The 18,329-nt window shown below is 26.3% G+C and overlaps 1 protein-coding gene across 2 annotated transcripts; it reads left to right on the forward strand.

Annotated features, from left to right (window-relative positions):
* Nucleotides 1-7,508: 7,508 nt before the first annotated feature.
* On the forward strand, nucleotides 7,509-14,075 carry LOC132933885 (kynurenine aminotransferase-like). Of its 2 annotated transcripts, none has more exons than XM_061000155.1 (8): nucleotides 7,509-7,615; nucleotides 8,768-8,929; nucleotides 10,369-10,519; nucleotides 10,588-10,824; nucleotides 10,910-11,156; nucleotides 13,276-13,629; nucleotides 13,718-13,881; nucleotides 13,949-14,075. In XM_061000155.1, the coding sequence occupies exons 2-8, from the start codon at nucleotides 8,862-8,864 to the stop codon at nucleotides 14,027-14,029; spliced, it is 1,302 nt and encodes a 433-aa protein (XP_060856138.1). In that variant the 5' UTR covers nucleotides 7,509-7,615; nucleotides 8,768-8,861; the 3' UTR covers nucleotides 14,030-14,075. The 2 variants fall into 2 exon arrangements, with proteins under 2 accessions (XP_060856138.1, XP_060856137.1); XM_061000154.1 differs by lacking the exon at nucleotides 7,509-7,615 and adding an exon at nucleotides 7,669-8,051.
* The last annotated feature ends 4,254 nt before the right edge of the window (nucleotides 14,076-18,329 follow it).

The following is an 18,329-nucleotide window of genomic DNA, read 5'->3' on the forward strand; positions in this document are numbered from 1 at the left end:
CCCGTGTGACAATTTTATTAAGAAGTAATATAATTTTACTTTACACCTTCATACAAGGCCTTTGAAATTTTAAACCTATAACTTTAAAATGAAATACAATTATTGTTTGCATGTTTTTAAGATAACATGTCACATCACATGTATGATGTACATAAGTAGAGTTAGAGTAATCATCATATTGAGTGTTTAGTGTAAGCACCTAAGTGGTATTCATGGGTGCCAGGGCTTGCAAACGTTATAATAACGTTATGATTATAAGTATTTATAACGTTATATTTGAAAAAAAACGATTGCAATTTGTGAACGTAATTATAACTGAAAGTGATAATCAAAAATAAATAAATTCCGCAAAGCAAAACCTAACGATTAATAAAATGTATTATATATCATTAAACAAAACATAACGCAAAACGTAGTTTATAGAATATCATTGAACGAAAAATAACGCAATACGAAATAATTTAAAATCCATAAAAGGTCAATTGGTTTCGTAGAAACATTTATTTCATGCAAACAATCTAAGAATTGATTATATATTATATTCCGTATTCATGCCATTGTCTAGCCGCATTAGTTATTATTTTTAAATTTAATATAGGTATTAACACTATTTTAAATAACGATTGACGCAAAACTTGTATAACGTTTAATTCTAATTAACGATAAATGCAAAACTTGTATAACGCATTAGTTCTGAATAATGATAAACACAAACTTGGATAACATTTTCATTCCGAATAACGATAAACTCAAAAGTTGAAAAACGCTTTTATTCTAAATACCTAACGAAAAATTGTGTAACGTTTTAATTGTAAATAACATAAAACGGATTTTTTTTCAAATGCAAGCCCTGAATTAGGCAGTAATATCCAAAAAAAATGTAGGTGGACTAAAACTCCCCCCCCCCCCCTCATCCACCATAATATTTTCTAAATATTATGTATGCTTAGACGCTTAGTACTCAGTTTTTCGAATTGGGGTGACTAAGTTCCGGTAAGCTCCCTATATTTTAGGTAATGTTGGTCTTTTATAGTTGCTCCAAATATTTTTAAAAAGTTCTACAATATTTTACATCAATACACAGAAAATAATGCGTAATATATTTGATAAAAAAAAAGTGGAAACAATAGTTTGAACTTTTAAAAATCTAATGAAAATTAAGATTATAATAAAATTGTGTGGTGTAAAAAGTATTATATACATAATATTAATATTTACAATTTTCCAAGATGTAATTTTTTTTTATATTCTATAATGTACTAAATTATAGGAACCATTTGGGTTGTATTGATGTTTTTCGTAGGTACTCGAATTTTCTCTAAATTTCATAAGTATTAATTAAAATTTTAAAAAAAAATCTTTAAAATAATATTCTTTTTAATTTAAGTACTTATATTATTAATTATAGCTATTCGATGTGTAGTAAAACCATCAATGCACTTCAAAAGTTTAATCACAGGGCAAGTCCTCGCAGTTCGTACCTACTACCTACCATATATACTAGTCATACCTACTCATTGCATTTCTTTTTTATAATTATATTAATCGTTATTTAACTTATTGATCCATGGACTACCCTTATTATGTTTGTTTATCTGGAGCAAACTAACAGTAACTATATAGTCTATAATATGTGATTTTACGTTTCGAAAAATAAACACACCCGGATCCGTTTTCAGAAATTACAAAGGGTTCCATTTGAAATAGGTCGGCCATAATGAATATGAATTTCATGTGTTTATTTTTCACCGAAAGTCGAGACGTATAAAACATTTTTCGTTCGGTGACAGTTACCTATGAGAAAAAAAACACTATACCTTCGTAAAACTATACACGAGGTATACACACCTTTTACAAACATAGACGCATTATTATATTATTGTGTATCATGTCAGTGTAGTGTGTACCTATACGATAAAAGCTACCGTTCATGCGCAAAATAATAATGAGAATATAAAACCACCATGTGTACGATATCGCATTATATCTACAGCAGTTATATATACATTATGCATGACATGTATAGGTACATTATATGCGCCTACACCCTATTAGCACAATTAAGTGTGGTCTCAGAGGGCTTAGCGCTGGAAAAATTACCCCCTCGAGAAAATAAATGTTTGGTTTATATAATAAGAAAATTAAATTAGTAATTTGGTATAGTTAGTAAAAGCAGCAAATCATTTATGGACTCATTATACCAATTTACCAACAAACAATAATTATTATTTGTTGATTCTTTGAATAAAATATTTTTTAATATTTTTTTAGTTCTATGACAGTGTGACCAAAGTTGTTTTATTCAAATAGAATATATTATATATATAAATCAATAAAACATGAACATATTTCTTATATGTTAAGTGACTTACAATATGAGTTACAGTTAGATACCTAGTATTGAAATGCTCATCTACAGTCAACATACAATTAATTTCATATTCAAGAACTGATCACTAGTTTTCAAACTATATCCAATCTAACTGAACTTAACACTACCTAATTTGGATACACACGGAACGAGTCGTGGACGCCGTTATAATATTGAAGGCAGAAGGATCGAAGTGATTGAACGGTTTATTTATGAAATCACCATATATAGGATAGCATTTTAATATTTATAAGTGTTATTCAATATTCAAAATGTTTTATTGGTAATAAATAATTTACTGATGAAATTAAAAGAAAAAAATGATTGTATCTGAAACGAGCGTAAGTATTCGAGAATTTAATAATAATATTTAATTTCATATAATATTATAGTAAGTTATAATCGAATGAATAATGACGAATGGAGATAAATAAAATAAAAATTTAATGATAAACTATTGTATCTATCCGAAAATTCTGAGTGGAGACGGTAGGTTATTTTTATTATAGGTACCTACATATTATTATATTGTTATCAATAATTTAGTTGTTTATTATTAATACACTACTACGGTAGGTTTTACCATAAAAAATCGCATGTATTATTTCATATAATATTACTAGCTGCTACTATATATATAAGTAACATACAAGTCAATACCGACGTACCGTAGACGGTATGAATAAATTTATAGTAAATAGCTTAAAATAATCTTAATAGTTAGAAAATATCATTGTGTATAGATACAGTAAATAATAGTATAGGTACCTATTGTCAAAAATAGTCTGCAGAATATCTAAAATTGTGATTTTACATTTAAATATCAAATTTTTGCAAAGAAAAGTATGATTTTCGTAATGGACTGGTCTAACGTGTACGTCCAATTTTGTCGAACTAAGTCCAACTACACCCAATTTTCTACCAGAAACCCCCCTGAACAATTAAGATCGAAGCACTTTACTACTACTTTACTACTACGAAAGATTAATAAAGACACAAAAGAAAACCATTTTAAAACAACTCCGCTCAGAATAAAATGTGATAAAAAAAAACTACAGAGATCTGCCTCTGAAAATAAACTTCAGTGTATAGAGCCAACTACCTATCAAGTAATAAACTATCTATATTTGATAACGTCGTTGTTGGTATTAAACAATAAGCATTTAATGTGCAATAAGTAACATTGAATCTGTTACCTATCTATAGTGACATTTTGAACGTTTGAAAATTAATTTAGAAGGATTTCCAAATGTACTTATTTGATAATTATATTGTCAATTATGTTCAATCAATGTGACATTATGCCTTCAACCGTCTACAGACTATAGGTACCTACCGACAAGTTAATACCCATCCTATTTCGGAACGGCTCAATTTAAAGTTTAAACGGAGGTCAGAGACGTTTAAAACCACATATACCAACATACAACATACACATGGCAATAACCCGATTGGAACAATTATATAAACGATGTAACAGGAGTTATCATTATTCATTATTAAGACATTTTTAGCTACAATAGTATATACCCGAGAAGTTGTAAATGTATTATTGTGAGATATTAAATTAGTTTGTTTATTATCTTTATTAAAAATAAACGATAAAAGAAATAAAATATAGGTAAATAATTTTAAATTAGATAGCATTTATGCTACACATATTATGCTTTATTATTATCGAAGATAATCTACTAACTTTATTATTTTGTAATTGGTATTGTACTTGTACTAAATTAAATATATACTTATTAAAGGTACATTGAATATTCATCATCACCAAAATAGAAAATGTTATCAATATAGTACAATATTTAGGTATTACCAACGTCCAATTCGCTAGGTGTTAGTTCATTTTATGCCTATTTATGTGAATTATAATATTACACTCAGACCAGACAGTATATCATCAAGCGAGTTAGTTATATTATAGTTAGGACTATTATGACTTATATTTTTGTAAGTAGGTAAACAAAAGTTTATGTTTTTACATAATAATAAAATATCATCGTAACATTTACTGCGTTTACATAATTACATGATACGAGTTGAGTCGTTCTTAGTTTAAACCGATTTTATTAAGAGTCGACCTAAATTTCCTGACTTGTTTACATATTGTGTGTCTTTATTATTAAATCGGTATGTTATGAAATTCATTATTCTATGAAATTTATATTTCTTCCAGCTCCATTATCATATTTAATACTTATGACTTATCAATAATATCAATACAGTGTTTACATGTACAAAAATACAGCCGACCTTATTTATTAAACCGATTTAATTTGGTTAAACTACATATTCGAGTGTCCTTAAAATTAAAACGGTTTATGTTATTAAGGTCGCTTTAAATCGTTTACATGATGCATGGTTGGACCGCTTTTGTTTTTAAACCGACTTTAATTGTGCATGTAAACGTAGTATTACATATATACATGTAGTATTAATACATATACGATTTTCATTTAGAACTGATTTATAAAAAAATTAATTAAAAAGGGGGAAGTACCTATAGGTTATAACTGGTGGGTAGGTACTGTGTTTATACAGTAGGTGTCAAGTGTATCTCGTCTTTGAGATAAATTACTATGATGTCTGTTAAATTTTAATTAAATGATAAATCATTGTGTACGAAAAACGATTCTAAGCGAACACGATCTTCATTACTAATATGTAAATAAGTAGGGTACTTAATTACTAGTTCAGAATGAACTACTAACCGTCTGTTCAACCGTCAAGCCTTATAGCTATAAAAACTGAACATTTCATACATTTTTAGCTACAATATAATTTGCAAATTTAACTTAATCTTACTTATAAGAATACCTATAAGGATTACATTTTAGTTCACAAATATTAAACGTTCTAGTAACTACCTATAGTGATCTATTAAAAATAAACTTTATAATTTAATCCCGAATTTAGGCACCTTTACCTAGGTAATTTAATTTCATCCACAAACAATTGGGTATACTACCTATAACGTCTTTAGTTAATTTAAGTATATTATAAATATTGAATTTAAATTGTATACACATTTACCGTTTAACTTATTAAATCTTTCCAGTCCAACATTGTTACATGCTATTAAGTTACAATTATTTATAACTGTATTGTAGATTATCAAAATTAATCAATATACTTAGTCAACACTTCGGATATTAGGCAGAGGCGTATTTACAATTTTGGCGCCCTAGACATAGGCGTGCGTACGGGGTATGCAGCATATGCATACCCTGCGGGCTGACGCTTGTTTTAGGGGGCACATAAATAGTCTGACACAACACAGGACTGTCAGTTCCTAATTTCGACTGGTGGTAAATGATATAGCAATATGGACTTGTTTTTAAATTTACTGTGAGCGGTTTTCAATAATTTAAGGTCTTTTAATAACGCCTCGTGACCTTTGTTATTAGAAAGAGATAGCTATATAATAGTTTGATATACCCGGTGGCTTAATATTAGTGTGTACTTAATAAATTATTTACTATATGTGAAATGCCCCTAGTCTCCAGGACACCCACCACCCTTTAAGCGGAGGCACGTACCTCAAATAAAGTCCTTCGTCACGCCACCGGGTATACCCATATATTTATAGGTCTATGATGCATTGATGTCTCATAGACCATTTATATACACGGGCAGCATAGCAGCATAGAACCAACCTGAATTGATACTTCCCAGACACCATTCAGTAATGATAATATTATAATATTATTAAAATAACTTTATACTAATATTATTCCTGATTATAATGTTATAATAATATTTTTAAACAAAAAAAATGCTGTCTGGGTTGATAGCCATGGCTAACAGTGATCAATTTATAAAAAATATCTTTATCATGCGTTAGTAATCAAGTTACTTGTCAGTTATCTTACCGCGGTTGTTTGTTCGCAATAAAGGAAAATAAATCCAGCATAATATTATATATTTATATAATATGGTCATTGATAGGGCCAATGCCTCAATTTTTACAGTGAAAAAAAAAGAAAGAAAAACTCATTATTTTATAGTAATAAGTAATACCATAGGTGATAGTATGTTATAATGTAATGCCATGTACCAGGGGGTGAATCCAGAAATGTTTTGTTTGGAGGGTTGGGGCGAAAAATTGTCTTTATACTTACGACTAAATTGCCTAAATTGTAACATAATGCGTGAAAGCTTAAGGCAACAAAAAGTATGCTTGGCACCAGGAATATATAAAAGAAAAAATTGGATTCATAATATTATATACATATTTTACATAAATACATAATTCAATCCTTATAGGGATTTGGTGTGATGAGGGGGACGCCTCCTTCGTCCCCCTCTGCCATGTACATTAATTTTAAGACTATTTATATAATTATATCATGGCACATTATATCAGCTGCATACCTTGCGAACAAAGTTTTTGCACGCCTATGGCCCTAGGTACAACAAAATCAAAACCTAAAAAGAAAAAAATTGGAAACCGATAATAACTTCAAAACCAAAAATGGATACCGGTATTATAATTTAAAAACCAAAACCAAAACTGAAAATATAAATTAAAAATCGGTATTTTTTTGAAAATCTTTGTATCTTGGCATTTTGGAAAGTATACTTTACACAACAGGCGATTCAAACACTCGATCCGGCGATTCAAAAAAATTAATAAACCAAGAATGAACGTAAAAATATAATACCTACATGCCTTGAAACCGATTTTAGAAACCGGTATAAAACGAATAAACCGAAAACAAAATTTCCTTATACCGGTAACCGGTATCGAAAAATTTAAACTAAATTCGAAAAAAATAAAAACCTGTGTACAAAATCTAAAACCGTAACAGACATTTTTTCAATCAGTTTCAAGCCCTGTTAAAAAGTGATAACACAAAACGTATATTTTCCCCTTATTGCATTTATGCTTCCACTAATTTAGAGAACACTTTTATTTTACCATTATCACTCCATTTATTCCTAATAAAAAGTAAACTTTTATAATGAAATAAAATAAAACAAAATATAATTTTAGATTTTAGCCTTTTTTTTATGATAGTATAATAAAATACATTATATATAGATATGTATAGAAATGTAAAAGATATTATAAGAGAGATACAGGTTATCACTTATCAGTTATCACTAATATAATTTCTCAACAAATCCAAAAAAAAAATTTCTTGTATAAGTGACGGCGCCCCTTTGAGGACTCAGAATTTGGCGCCCGGGGGCAATTGCCCCCCGTCACCCCCCTAAATACACCACTGATATTAGGTCTGTATCTACAAAATTGTTATGTTATGTCCACAAGTCAAAAGTCATAACTTGCTATATTTACATTGATCGCCATATCGGTGATATGATTTTCAACAACCGTAAATATTATATTCTGTGATATTATTCAACAACTGCGTTTATGTAATCAGTCTGACTCATAATAATTGATTTTTTGTTATTCGTTTATAATAATAATATAAAATATATAAAATAGTATTATGCTTTATCTTTTTGGGTCATAAACTCGTAATAGTTTATCATGTTGTTCTGAAACGACTGAAATGTTCTAATCATCTTACGTAGATATAATTGTTACAGTATGTAGGTAGGTAGGTACATAGTACGTACAAAATAAATATTAACCACACGTCCAGTGTCCACATTAGAAGCAGACAGTGGGTACCTATGTTGTTCTTGCACTGTGGTACAATATGTAAGTTCTTTAAATCGTTTAATTATTTTAGAAAACGTTTAAAATTCACAATATATCATTGTGTCTTGGATAATTAATATTACCTAGAGAGCCAAGATAATAATCTAATTATAATATATATCTAGGCTCTCTAATATTACATATAATACACTTATGATCGATACCAAGAAGTGATTATAATTAATATAATATTTTTAAGTACCTATCACATCCACATGACTAATAACTTGTAAAATAATGCAACCGGATTTATAATTTTAAATAGGTACCTGTAATATATCTAGGTGGCTAGGAATAAGTAACGTGGGTGATTATTTTAATATTGAGCACTCAATATTTATAGAAGTATTAATAGTTTTTCCAAAATATATGGATATTTAGAATATGTATTATATTTTTTCTGGTATTATGTGAAAACACTATAAACATTTGGTTTTAAAATTGTCAATTCAATTTTTTATTTCATACTCTGATACAGAATATGTTTAAGAAAATGACAACGCATAAAGTAAAAAACCCAATATTTCATAATTATTATACAACAACATATTATTTAGGAAAGTATTTTGCAGGAAATGATAATAATAAAAAATTAGAATTTAATAAAAAAAAAATTAGTTGTCAATTGTTCTGTAAATTGAAGTACAATTATTAATTGAGGAAAGTATTATTGTATTTTACTGTGTAAAAATTTTAAGTTTATGTTTTGTTTAAAGGGTAATTTTGTACACTAGTTCTACTATAAGAGCTAATAGTTTTCGAATCATTACAAATTGTTTATTAAAGAAAAAATTATCAACATCAGTTAATATGACCTCAAAAATAATTGAGAAATTCAAGTTACCGTCTCGCCATGAAGCAGGTGTATACAATGTATGGTAAGTGTTTGTTACCAAAGTTTGTGATAAAAACAATATACTGGAAGCCTATATCTCCTTTTTTTCTTATTAATTCTTTAAGGGTTTGACAGCATTTTAGTCAACGTTTGTTTATAATTAGAAATAAATAATATAAAGAATTAAAAGTAAAAGCTAAATTAAAACAATTATTAATGTTTATACATACTAATAACTGTAATTAAAACAAATTGTTGAAATTTTTTTTCCCATTTTTAACTTAACCTTGGCTTAATAATTTAGTTGATAAAGATGTGTAATTGACTAAACCACTACACAACTAGGTAGTGTGCAAAAGAAAAAAATAGTATAGGATGATATCTTAAAAGAATATTAATTTAGTTATAATTTTTTTTAAATAATATTTTTATTAATAAAAAAAATAATATTAATATTAAAAAAACTTAATTTAAAATTTTAAGTTGTACAATCAATATATAATACTATTATGTGTGACCCAAATGGTTATAAAAAAATGTATTAGCTTCTTTTTAAATGAATTAGGTACGTTAATATTTTTTCCATATTACCGTACACGTTTAGGGTTAAATACCTATATTGTTTGTTAACTATCAACTTATTGATTAACTTTTTCCAAAGTTGACTAATTGATTATTAACATAACTAACTCGAGTTAATTTTGTCAATAACTTGGAAACTTTTGAGAATTTATACCTCCTTCTCAAATATTAGTGTGACTACTAATGAGTTTAAAAGAAAAATAGTTAAATAGTGTTATATTTTCATAACTTTTTATTTAAATGCCTACTTACACTCTTTTAACTCTAAAGATGGATTTACTTTTAACTAAACAATTTTCTTTTACATGAAAAAGTAATACTGAAGATATTATTAATTAATTAAATAAAAACATCATCTATTTCTATAGTGAACATTTTAAATAAAAAAAAATGTCATACTTAAGAATCTATAGTAAAACTTTATTAAATAATTACCCTTTTTTCTATTCAACTGTCATCTTAGAGTAAAATCACCTATTACAAAAAAGATAGAGAATAGTATTTTTGAGGGAATGACATATCAATTTGTCTAAATAAAAACAATTTAATTTTTTTTTTGTTTATTTTGAAAGTCGAATGCAAAGTCAAATAACAATAAAATATTAAATTGATATGTCATTCCCTCAAAAATATTATTCTCTATTTTTTTTGTTATGAAAAAAATATAAAAAACATAGAAAAAATGATTCTGCGTTTAAGCGTTTGTTCATGTTGCACGTGGGCCAAAGAGAAAACAAATAGTATGCTGCATCCTCTTAACTGTTAAGTTCTTTTTATCATCATTGTAAATACCTACACTATATAAAGATTATTACAAATACAATCTCTTCATTTTTTGTTGACGATTGACATTTTTTATATTTTAAATATAATCAACTTACGTTACATTTATTTTTAAAGGATTGAATTTAGTCAATTAGCTGTAACTACAAAATGTTTAAATTTGGGACAAGGATTTCCGGATTATGATCCACCATCACGGTTTACAAATTTCTTATCTGAGGTGGCTACAGAAAAGAATTCATACTTCAATCAATACACACGTGGATTTGTAATGTTATATTAATTATTAATAAATAACATAAATTCATAACAAAATAATTATTTTTTAAATTCTAGGGACATTTACGTTTGGTGAATGCATTATCCAAACTATATTCAAGCCTTATTAATCGGAAAATTGATCCTGTAAATGAAATATTGGTGACCGTTGGAGCATATGAAGCGCTTTATTGTGCCATACAGAGTAATATAGAAGAAGGAGATGAAGCAATTATCATTGAACCTTTTTATGACTGTTATGAGCCCATAGTACGTACTGCTGGTGGCACTCCTAGATTTATACCATTAAGAAATGTGAGAATATAATAAACATATTACAAATATGAAATTGTTGATAATTCACAATCAATAATTTGTACATTTCATATTATTTTTAAAGACGAGACCAAATGCATCGTTACCTAAAGCAAATGATTGGAAGCTTGACCCGGAAGAACTGGCATCATTATTCAACTCAAAAACCAAACTCATCATCATAAATACACCACATAATCCATTGGGAAAAGTATTTGATTATGACGAGTTAACAATGATTGCAGATTTGGCCAAAAAACATAATGTTCTTGTTATTTCTGATGAGGTATATGAGTGGTTGGTGTATGAACCAACTAAACATATAAGAATGGGTAATTACATTTTGTGTAGTACCTACACCTATATTATTCTTTATAAAATCCTAAAAATGTTCTTAAACCCCTTATAATATGATAAATGATAATACTATATTTTATTTAGATTATGAGCTTGGTTAGGTTAGGTTTACCTATAAGCTTTTAGACCAAAAAATTTTATTTAAATTTTCAAAAAAAGATTGTAGAATTGGTTATTGATAGGATTAGGTACCTACTTATTTGAGTGGAATAAAAGTAAGGAATTATCAACACTGTTCTTAATAATTTACAAATCTAAAAAACTATCGGACAACAAGAATATTTAAACAATATCAGATTTTGTTTATTTTTTATAATAATTCAGAAAATTATAAACGTAAAGATGCCTTGACATTTTCTTAATATTTATTTTATGATAATGCTATTTTAGATTCTAAATTTAGTTTTTCAATGATGTAAATTTATGTTTATTTATTTATTTAAAAAAATATTAATCCTAGAAACTTAAACCTTCCACCATTACTTACAGAGGTAAATTATAATTTTTTGTAAACAATTATAATAGTATACTAATTTTAAACTATTTATAGACATTTGTCTGTACAATTTTTGACTAAATTCATATTGATAAAATAATTGTTTCTTGGTCAAAAAGGTCTGAAATTTAATAAAAGATTCCTCATTAATTGTTCTTATAACAATTCAAAAATATCAAAATAACATTGGCCCAGTTATTCATAAATTGACATAAGTTTTTTAGATTTAAAACTTTTCTTCATTACTTAGGTGTATTATTATTTTTAATTAACAAAGAAATGTTCAGAACTATCTTTTTATCAATACCAATAACCAAGTTAATATATTCAGGCACACCATCATTCTACCAGCTGTGTCAAATGCGGGAAAAATCACCTCTCAGATTTATATTCCAAAGACCCATTAGCTTAGCCAAGTAGCAACTATAAACCGTGCATAATATATGAATTAATTTTACTATTTTAGATTTTTGGTTATAATCTATCATAAATGTTCTAAATAGAAAAATTATGTATTTATGTATAGGGGTAATAACTAATAAGTTTATCATAATAAGGTCATATTAACATGTTGAGATTTTACAATTTTATTATAATAAAGCGTCATTGCGTCATGCTTTGCTAAGAATATATTCCTATTAAACGTAGATAGGTATATGGCAAAGGTAAATAAATGTAATACAATAAATAATTAATGCCGTGAAATCACACCCTTTTTCAAATAGTTAAATTCAATCTCTATTAAAGTTTTACCGCATTGTTTTGCATCAAGCAGATTACAGATAGCACTTGTAAGTTATAGTCTATAGACTTATTTTGGGAATACGTCCTCGTATGTGACCTAGACAAATATAATTATAGTTACCTAGTTAGATGATAAAAAAAGAATTTTTTTAAACTGTTAAGAGAAAAATAAGCCAAACATATACATAAGAATTATTGGGTACCATTTGTTGTTTGTAATGAACAGATTAAGGTGGATCTGACAAAGAATATAAAGATATGAGATTTTTTTGTATTATGTGTATACAGTATACTATTTGTTGTAAAATGGACTAATTATAGACACGGCAAAAAAAAAAACTAGTATCAAAACCTTAATTATATATTATAAATATATATATTTAAAAAACTAGGTAGTTTCATACTTTTTATAGATTCCATTAAATAAGTTATTCAAAATTCTAAACTCAATTAACATTACATATACCTACATACATCTTATAACATATATTAGATATAGGTACTATGGTAGAATAAATGCAATTTTTAACTAAAACGTTACTATTTTTTACATTTGTGTAATTTAAATCATTTTTCAAGAAAATAATTTTAAAAAAATTGTCAACTGACATCAGTTTGAATTTTTGATATACTTGTTGTTGGTTACTACATAAAATACAAATATAAGTACTGCAATACATTTACAGTTATTTATAAATTGGCTTATTCTAATTTTTACAATTAAAAAAATCTTTTTTAATATCTACAGACCATTCTACGTAATGTCTGGTTAGGTGACGTATAAATTATATTCAACATTTTGCAAAATACCATTTTTTAATTTAATAATAATCCATATTTTTTTTTGTCATCAGCTACACTTCCTGACATGTGGGAAAGAACAATTACAATTGGATCTGCTGGCAAAACATTTAGCATGACTGGTTGGAAACTTGGATGGGCATATGGCCCGGCTAATTTTATAAAAAATCTATGTGTTGTTCACCAGACTGCAATTTATACGTGTGCAACAACAGTTCAGGAAGCTACTGCAAGAGGATTTGAACACGAAATCAATGCCCTTAATACACCAGAGAGTTATTTTCAAAATTTGTCAAAAGAGTTGAAACCAAAAATGCAGTATCTCTTTAAAATATTACAGGACAATGGCCTCCAACCAATTATGCCTGAAGGAGGATATTTTATGATTTCAAACTGGACGAACTTTGGTTGGTATATAATTATTAATGATAATGGTGTACATTATGTATAAGATGTTAACTATTTCTTTCATCTTATTTACCTTTTATCTTTTAGAAAATAAATTAGATTTAAGTTCAGAAACTGATAAATACAAGGACTTTAGGTTTGTAAAGTGGCTTTCTAAGAATGTTAAGCTTCAAGGAATACCGTTTTCAGCATTCTTCTCAGAACCTCATAAAAATATGGCTGAAAATTATCTGCGATTTTGTTTTTTTAAAGTAATATTTATCTGTTTTTTTCCTTTATTTTTGTAAATTTTTATTATAAATCTATTTTATTTAACAGAAAGATGAAACTTTGAACAAAGCAGAAAACATTTTAACAACATGGACACGCAATTTATCAGAACAAAAGTCTAAACTTTAAAATATTTTGTGAACATTTTAATAAATTAAAAATTAACCATCAAATATTCTACTTGAGAAAAAATTTGTAATTTCTTACACTAGTAAATTATCGTATTTGTAGGGTACATCTGTTAATAGGTTGAATGTATTCATTTTTATTTGGTTTCTGTTATTTTATAGTTATATTCAAGGCTGGGCATTAACTTAACTGTTAACTTACTAAATTTTTTTTTTAATTAATGTGAAATTAACGTGTTTTAAGAAGTAAGTTAAGTTACTTTATTTTGTTTTTAATTTTATATTTTACTATTTCAGTCTATTTCGTTTTCATGTCAAAAAATATGTATCGTAAATTGTTTAAAGTTAAAAATTTATATCTTTTGAATCTAACTTATATTGAAATAGTGTATGAACAGTAGTGTATTGACTTAGTTTTGGGTTGGAAAAAAATTAAGTACACTAGAGTTGTATAAACAAATAAACTTTTTTTTAACTTAATAAAAAGTTAACAAAAAGTGTGTATTAACTTTTAACTTAACTGAGTTAACCTATAGTTAAATTAACTTTTAACTTTTTGTTATTGGTTCATATTAACTTAACTTAACTGAGTTAAAACAAATCATTAACTTGCCCAGCCTTGGCTTATATTAAGCATTGTTTATATTATGCATTATAGTTGGTTTCAATAACTAATCAAAAATATAGGATATTTAGGTACTTACCATAGTTTCGACAACTGTTTTTCATATTAACATTTGTTCATATTTTTAGTTGCAATAACAACAATTTATAGTTTGTACAACTAAATAAATATCATAAACATTTAAACCCGAATTATAACAAAACGAATGACTGTCACTATGTCGACTTGAAATTTTGAGTTATATGAACTGTTTAAACACAACTATAATTTTTGTTCCTGGTGAAAATCTAAAAGCATTTACTAAACACAATAAAATGTCATCAAAATTACTACACATCATATAATTTTCATAATAGTTAGCTTATTTTTTTGTTATTAGCAAATATTTTTAATTTTTGAGATTTAAAATTTTTTTAGATTTATGCACGGTTGAATAATTCTTTGTAAGTAATAAATCTAGAAAATCAAATTTAATATTTCTTGAAATTTTTTTTTTTAAAAATAAAAAATTATATTTTAAACAAATTCACAAAAATTTGAAAAATTGTTCTGTAATTTAAAATGTTTAATAATAATAGCTATGGCTTTGAAATTTAATATACGTGCAATGGTTCTTCACACATTTTCCATACAAAATTTAAAAAAAAAATAGTGTTATTGCACAATTAATTTTTTAAAAGACATTTCCAGATGAAAATTAGATATTTAAAAAAGCAATTAAAAATAAAAAAAAATATTGGTAAAAACTTAATAAGGACAGTTGAAACTTTTGTTAATGCCTATTTATTATTCTCAATACTCAATGAAATGTTTCAAAATATTTAGATTTATTTTATGCAGACATTTTTACCAGAAATGAGAAATAGTTACACTGTTCTACGCTAAATTAATAGAAATTATATAATTATATAAATATATTATTATAATAACCAAAAATATAACAAATGCAAATTTTCGGTAAAAATTTATTCATTCAACCTACGAAATACATAATGTAAAATAAATTACTATCATATCAATATATTAATTTTAAAAAATATAGGTACTGACTGGCCGATTGTCTTTACTCAGAATCGTTCAATTACCTATGCGATATTGATTTTTCATTGAATTTAAATTTAACACATCTATTAGTCAATACTCATTATAGTGACCTACCTACTTAATGAAGAGGTACATTTGACACCTACCTACTGTTCATCAGGGGATCACCTATACATGCCCACTATATAAATATATATAAAATATTTAAATTTAATTAAAATTATCAAAATAAGACTTTACTACATTACTGTTAGGTAAATTAGAATTTATAGTTTTTTTCACCCCTTTTTACTAATTTAATTGTTAGGTTAAGTACTTACTTAGGAAGAAATATTAAATTTATAAAATTTATATTTTCCTAATTATGTTTATCTAATGTTCATTTAATGTGAGTGCCTTTTATTTTTAATTAAAACTATATTTTATTGTCTGGGAAGCTTTAGGCTTTAGGGAAGTCATAATAGGAATCTTTTGAATTTATCCGTATCGGTTCTGGTACTGGTTTTCTAAAAATAAATTAACCGGTTCCAGTTCGGTTCTGGTATTTTAAATAAAAAATAATGTTATCGGTTCCAAATAATTTCGGTACCGAAAAGAATAATTATAATAAATAGGTATTTATCTGGAATATGGGTTTAATTAATACTATGAGATATATTAGAAAACTCATATGATCAAACATAGTTTATATACAAAACAGTAATACTATTAAATTATGATAAATAAAATTATTTTATTTTTGAACCTAAAGAACCTATTTAATTCAAAAAATCCGGTTCGGTTCCGGTACTTTATTTGTTAAAATAAAGGTTTCGGTCCTGGTAGTTAATATTTTAAAGGTTCTGGTTCTAGAACTGGTTCTTTTAGTTTTGGTTCCAGTCCCTTGTTAGTACAATGAGGTATTGTTTTACTTTAAGTTGAAAAACCCAATGTCTTATGATAATGTATTTATTATATTAATATATAATATATTATATTTTTACTTATAGTTTAGTTGGTTTAATTAATTAATGAATAATATTATGATATGATAATAAATAATAATTCAGTCTTTTAAAGTATTTGAGTAAAATATGTTGGTTATTAAATAGTTTTATAGTAGGTATTTTTTTTAAATTTTAAATACTGTGTTGGAAATACGTCTTGTAGTTGTATTTAAAAATCAAGTGCTATTATTATATAAATACTATATCGTTTTATTAATTAATTAAGGATAGGAATTTTTAGGTCTCTAATAAAGATTTTTTTGGTGAAATATCCCATAATTGTATACTTTAAGTCCATTATTGTCCATACTGGTCGAATTATTTATTCGTATACCTATGTTGAGTTTATCGAATAAAGAGAATACATGAATTTCAATAATGATCTTAGGAGGTGGAGTCTAGAATTAACTATTTTACGCTCAAGTATTATATGTGTGGGTGCCAGGTTAGTCGTTTATATAGAGTTAGACTAAAATATTTCATTTCTTTTGACTTTGGAATTATTTAATTGTTAAACGTAACAGGTGACAAATTAATATTTCTTAGTAAAAAGTAAATACTAAATTAGGTACCTATTTAAAAAGTTGTGTTCTTAAAATTAAAAAAGATGTAAGCGGTATTTTAGTTTTATTAGATAAAAACTATGAATATTACAGGAACGTGAGAAATCTATAATAGGTACATGAATTAATAATCCACAATTACATTTTACCTATTTTAAAAATATCATATAGGTACCGGCGTACCGCTGTCATAAATGTATAAAGAAATATTAGGTAGCTCTCTTTATTTATTTTTATAATTCATAATATTAAGCCAATGAATGGATTATAAATAAGGAAAAATGGGTTACATTGAATAGTATTTTTGGATTTAAAATTAAAATGAAATTGGATGTATTATATTAAATGCATTTATTTAATTAATACAATGAATATAGTAGGTTTATTATATAAAGGGGTCTACTCATGTGTATTTAATAAGGGGAAATATTTAAGTAATATGCAATTTCCTTTCCCACGGTCCATTGCATTTGTGTTAGTCTTAAATGATGATTAGTGTGACTATGTTAGTGTGATTGTATAAAGCCATACGGGTACCTGGGAAACTGACCATCTGAAATATTATTATTTTTAATATATCAATATATAAATGTGCCTGACATCAACGCTATTACACATCTACAACGTGATTAACCGTTCATATAATCATAATGCGTACATACCTACCTTCGAGCTACGGCCAATTTAGCGATACGATAAAATAGATAAAAATCGTTATAAATAGAGAAAATACCAAAAACCATGGCTAAATATATTTTAAAAAATATTCATTTTCAAAAAACTGGCTAAGAAAAAGAAATGTAATTGTTTGCATTGAATAGTAGGTAAATTATTATTATTACTATACAATGTTATTATTATTTACCAAATATTGTAATTTTTAATATAAATTTTTGTAATAAATATATATATTTTTTATTTTCATACTACTATTTTCAAAATATAAAGATTTGACAAAGATTTCTTCACTAGACCTCATTTATTTAATATTTCAATTTTTAGGACTCCAAATTCCAATAGAAATTACTTGCCGACCCATGATCTACGCACAGACTGAATGGCACACATGTCAAATGTCAATGG

This window comes from Metopolophium dirhodum, chromosome 1 (assembly GCF_019925205.1).
Source record: "Metopolophium dirhodum isolate CAU chromosome 1, ASM1992520v1, whole genome shotgun sequence".
Taxonomy (NCBI): domain Eukaryota; kingdom Metazoa; phylum Arthropoda; class Insecta; order Hemiptera; family Aphididae; genus Metopolophium; species Metopolophium dirhodum.